Raw genomic sequence first — 5,146 nt, forward strand, 5'->3', positions numbered from 1 at the left:
TTTCCCCAGGGTCAGATGTCACCACGAGGAGAATGTGAGCGTGGGGACACTGGGGGAGCTGGCCTGAGATGGCGTTCCAGAGTACAAACGCCTGTGTCAAGTCCGTTCTGATTCCACACTCAGCAAACATGCAGGGGCAGCTCTGCGGCCGGGAGAAGCACTGGTCAGAATGTGCCAATGGAGCCGTTTTTGCCTCAGAAGTTGGCAGCGTGTCAAAATCCAAACGTTTCGCGGGAACACGTCGATTTGGACAATTTGGGGATTAGGTCAGCTCACCCGCCTGCCCACCTCTCCAACAGGCTGATGGGTCACCTGGGCTTCCAGGCTGCTGAGAGAAGCCCTGGCTCCAAGGCGCCCAGGGCTCCCAAAGCCCTCTCCCCCTGGGGCGATGTTCTGGTTACGGCACAGCTCTAGGAGGAAGGGGGGTATCCGATGCCCCACAAGCCACCAATCCTCCCTGCCAAGGTCACAGTAACTACGACAGCCTGTGAGAACATCCTAACCTCTGGGGCACTTTCCCTGCCAGGTGAAAGGGTGCGAGATGGACCCCTCCCCGCCAGCAGAGTCCAGCACTGCCAAGAAAGCCAAGTGTGGACGAAACTAACCCCCTGGTTAACCCTTTCCCAGAGGAATCCAGAAGCCACTGACAATTGCAGGGTACATGGAGACCTCTCTCCCAGCTCACTCCCCCATCCTGGAATAGGGGTCCATGAGTCCTGGCCGAACACCCTACAGCTGGGAACATGCTCCCTCTCCCAACGCCAAGGACTACATGAGAAGGGGGTATTGAGCACTCCATGGATAAAAGGGACAGTGACTTCTGCCTCCAAACAGGCCCCAGACGTGAGGGGACCACAGCACCCAATTCCTCTGCCCCCCAACTTTCTTCGCTGCTTTAACGTACAACCACAACCTGCTCCCCTGGCACCTCTGACTCCTGAAAGCCCTAACGCTCCAGGGGAGCAGGCCGTGCCCTGCCCTGGCTGCCCCGTGCGTTACCTCGGAGGGAATCGTTCCAGGTCCAGGGAAGAGCCTTATCTGGGGAGATGCTGTACCAGACCCGCCCGACCAGGCAGGCTCCCAGGTACTCTCTGCTCGGGCTGATAAGGCTCCTTAGCACAGTTTCTTTCCAAACAAATTCCAGTTCAAGACACCTGACAGCTCCACAGCAGGCAGCATCCCCAGCGCGCAGCAGGACAGGGCTTGGGGGAGCAGCCCATAGCAGCACCTGCCCCTCCTTCGGCAGGAGCTATAAGTGCCAGCCACGTGCTGCCTCCATCTAGACGGCCTATCTGCACAGAGCAGCAGCTTTCAGCCTGGGACAGCCGTGCTGCGGGGAGGCGATGGGTAAGAGTGGGCTCAGAGAGCCAGAGGGTCTGTGGGGCAGCACAGGGCCCTTCTGCTCCGCCCTCGGGCTGAGTGGGCGTGTTCAGCTGGGATTGGAACCCACCAGCACTTGTGGGTCCGAATGTGGGGCTGGAACTCAACGCGGGGCGCTCCCACCTCGCCCGGGGGCGACTAAGGGGAAGGGCAGAGAGACACCTGGGCTGAGACTCAGAGGAGCAGACACCTGCTCCAGGGAGACAGAGTCTACGGCAGCCGGGTTAAACTCCCCAGCTGTGTGACAGGCCCCCCACCCTGGTATGTCACAGCAGGGCAATGTGGCCTACTGAACGGCAGGGGTTGCCAGCTGGGTTAGAGGCCTTTGGGGATGGAGGAAGCAGCACTAACGTCCATGCCAACCGCCCTATAGAGGAGGGGCCGTGCCATGCAGGTGCGGGGCAGGGAGCTGGGACACTGCGCCGGGGGTCGTTGTCTGGCCCAGGCCCTTCCGAGCAGGAGGCAGAGGCCAAGGCATTTCCTGCAGGTCACCTTCCGCTGCAGCTTGGCCATGGGTCCCCCTAGCCACTAGCCCAGCCAGGGATCCCAACTGGTGAATGTCATGGCTGGCTCCTCCCTGCCGCCAACAGCTCTTCACTGCCAGGGAATTCCTGAAATCCTGTGCGCCCTTCCCCCACCCACCTCCTGGGGCTCTGAGTGCCCCTGGCCAGTCTCCCCCCCTCAGCCCCACCTCCCGAGGCGGTGAGTGTCCACCTAGCGCCCCCACCCCATGATCCCCCTCCCTGGGACGCTCAGTGCCTCCCCAGTGCCCACCCTATAGGCTCCCCCCACCCTGATCCCCATTTTCCCTTTTTCTCACCTACTCTCCCGGTCATTTCCATGGTACAGGGGTGTCTCTGTGCGGCAAGCAGAGTGGGAACATTTCTCCAGGGCGAATCCCAAGCTCCCTTGGATCCGCCCCCCTCCTGGGTGTTTCTGTCCCAATGGGGCCAGTTCCTAGTGCCTCCTCTCTGCCCCATGCATGCCTGGCCAATGGCCGGCTGCCCAGCCAGACTGACAGGCGAGGGCGGAGGTGCCGGTCTGTGCTGGGCGAGGCAGGAGGTTCCAGCAGTCCCAGCTCTGGGTTGTGCCGTTCCCTGGCAGAGGGAACTGGGAGTCGCGGCTCCTAAACGGCGGGTTTGTGTTCCCAGCTTCTCGCCAGCTCTTCCCTTTTGCAGCTGCCCGGTGCCCTCGTCTCCTGCTCCTCACTGGCCTGCTGGCCCTTTCAGCCCCAGTTTTCACCCTGGAAATACACAATCTGAACATCTTAAAGGGACCCACCCGTGCAATCCGGAACATCCACCCAAAGCATCTGAAGGCAGGTGTGTCATGTGTCTGCTTTTAAAGCTCTGACCCCTGGCCCTAGGGGTCCTGCCAGCCCTGGGGCCCCAGAACTTCACTCACTGGCTGCCTGGGGATTATGGAGGCCTGAAGCCACTGGGAGAAATTACATCCAACCGTAGCTCTACATTCAAACCACGCTGAGCTCTTTGGCGGTTGGAGGGGGAGGGCGGTTGGGGGGCGCGCAGCGCTGGGCCGTTGCAGTGCAGGGAGCAGCAGGACAAAGCCAGGAGGTGCTGGTTGCCTTGGGCAGCAGAGGGGCATGGAGGAATGGAAGTGGTGCAGCGCGGGCCCGAGCGGGGCAGGGGGCGGGCGGGATGAGAAGGGGAGCCAAATGCACTGCTAACACTCTCCGCTGTGGAGCTGGTGCTCAGGAGAGTCTCTGAAAACCCCTCATGTCACTCAGATCTCCCAATTCCTGTCCCTACAGATCAGGGGAAAGGGAGCCTGCGGCACAGCCGAGACAGTGACCCGCAGTTACCAGAGGCCCACGGTAAGAGTATCCCCCACTTTACCTGTCCACGCCCCGCAGGAATGAGATGCAAGAACAAGAGTTATTCACACAGCTTCTACCTGCAGGGCATACCAAGGCATGGGGATGCACTGCCTGAGGGATTATACAGGCCCCTAGGGGCAGAAACTCTGACGGCAGATTTCAGCGTGGGGGGTGGGGGAAGGGCTTGATACACACAGGCTGTAACGTGTCCTGCAGAGGAGAAGCTTTGGATCATGATCTTTCTGCAGGAAAAGCGGCACCACTGTGGGGGATCCAGGACCGAGGGCTGTGACCCTCACTACTACAGGTGTGGGGAGTTTACAGCCAAAATTTGAAGTCAAGATCCCTTGACGCCGCAGACCCCTCCTTTCCCTGGCAGCTGGTGTCCGTGGCCTCAGCACACAGGCCGTGTTGAAGAGCCCTTGGCACAGCAGTTTGCTGAGAGCTGAGGGGTACAGAACCCGCTGCTGTAAGACACAGTCACCCCACAGGACACACGGTGCTGTTAGCTTGCAGTGTCCCACACATCGTGGCTGCCGTGTTAAACACCTCCCCAAAAGCCCCTGCAGAGTATGAACAGGGGCCTGTGTTTGTCTCCTGGGAAACCTATGTGTGCACGTGTAAAGTAGCTAGTTAGAGAGTAAAGTGCCCTGGAGTGTAACGCCAGGGCTGTGCCAGCAGATTCGGGCTCAGTGTCTGCATCCAGAGTTGAAGCCTCTTTGACAAGGGGCTGGCAAAGCATGCGGGTATCAGTGCAGACGCTGATGTCTGTGACACACCGGAGGGCCCTTTCTTACTGACCCAGGGTGGGAAGAGCTGAGCAGGGGTCTGTTCCACGGGGTTCACTGAAAGCAATCTCTCTCTCTCTTGTGCACAGTCTGGCCCAAGGACTGCAGCGAGATAACCTGGAACAGGGTCAGCGGCATCTTCATCATCCAGCCCACAGGACTCCACCAGATTGTCGTTTACTGTGACTTGAACAGCACCAGCGAGGGCTGGACGGTCCTCCAGCGGAACCGGCATGACACACAGATCACCTGGGCTGAGTCCTGGAGCACCTACAAGTACGGCTTTGGCAACGTGCAAAACGAGTACTGGCTGGGGATGGAGTACATCTATCAGATCGCCAAGCAGAAGGTCTACCAGGTCAGGTTTGTCATCCATGATTCATCTGGCACCATGAAATATGCAGACTACAACCTCTTCGGTCTGGAAGACGAGTCCAAAGGCTACAGGCTGAGGCTGGGCTCTTACACTGGGACTGCAGGGGATGCCATGACTTCAAACAATCCTAGCACTGTGCATGACAACATGAAGTTCACGGCTAAAGACCTGGATCAAGACACTTATGGTGGGAACTGTGCATCTAGCCATGGTGGGGGCTGGTGGTACTCGGCTTGTTATTCTGCTCGACTGAACGTCAAAGGGAGCATCACTTGGGGTAGTTTCTGTAACGGAAACTGCCAAGCCTCCGCCATCCTCATCAAACCAGCAACTTACTGTTAGTCACGCCTTCCCCACCCTCCCGTCTGCAGTGAGGCCAACCCCTGCTCCACAAAGGGAGGGAAAAGGGTCTGAGTGTGTCATGGCCAAACCTCACACCCAACTCGGAGGGGGAAGTATCATGTTTATCCAAAATAGGACAACTTCCTCTTTTCTTTTTTTCCATGCACTTTCTGAGCTAATCTCTGCTAGGCACTCATGCTTTGTGTTGACTTTATTTAGTTATATTCATAATCAGAACAATCATTTGCAAAATCTGCAGTATCCAGATGTAGCAGCTCCGGGGAGAATAAATGCCTCAGATCCATATTAACTTTTCAGTGTCTTTTGCTCTTAGACTCATGCACAGTTCCAGAGGTCAGAGAGTTGGAGAAATCCAGAAGGATTTTTATAAACACCCACTCTACTGCTCATTAGCAGGGATTA

General features: G+C 57.9%; 1 protein-coding gene across 1 annotated transcript; it reads left to right on the forward strand.

Annotated features, from left to right (window-relative positions):
- Positions 1-1,328: 1,328 nt before the first annotated feature.
- LOC140899644 (fibrinogen-like protein 1-like protein) lies at positions 1,329-4,723 on the forward strand. The gene is made up of 4 exons (XM_073315478.1): positions 1,329-1,347; positions 2,559-2,702; positions 3,152-3,214; positions 4,095-4,723. The coding sequence occupies exons 1-4, from the start codon at positions 1,344-1,346 to the stop codon at positions 4,721-4,723; spliced, it is 840 nt and encodes a 279-aa protein (XP_073171579.1). The 5' UTR covers positions 1,329-1,343.
- Positions 4,724-5,146: the final 423 nt, after the last annotated feature.

The sequence above is a fragment of the Lepidochelys kempii genome, chromosome 17 (genome assembly GCF_965140265.1).
Source record: "Lepidochelys kempii isolate rLepKem1 chromosome 17, rLepKem1.hap2, whole genome shotgun sequence".
Classification (NCBI taxonomy): domain Eukaryota; kingdom Metazoa; phylum Chordata; order Testudines; family Cheloniidae; genus Lepidochelys; species Lepidochelys kempii.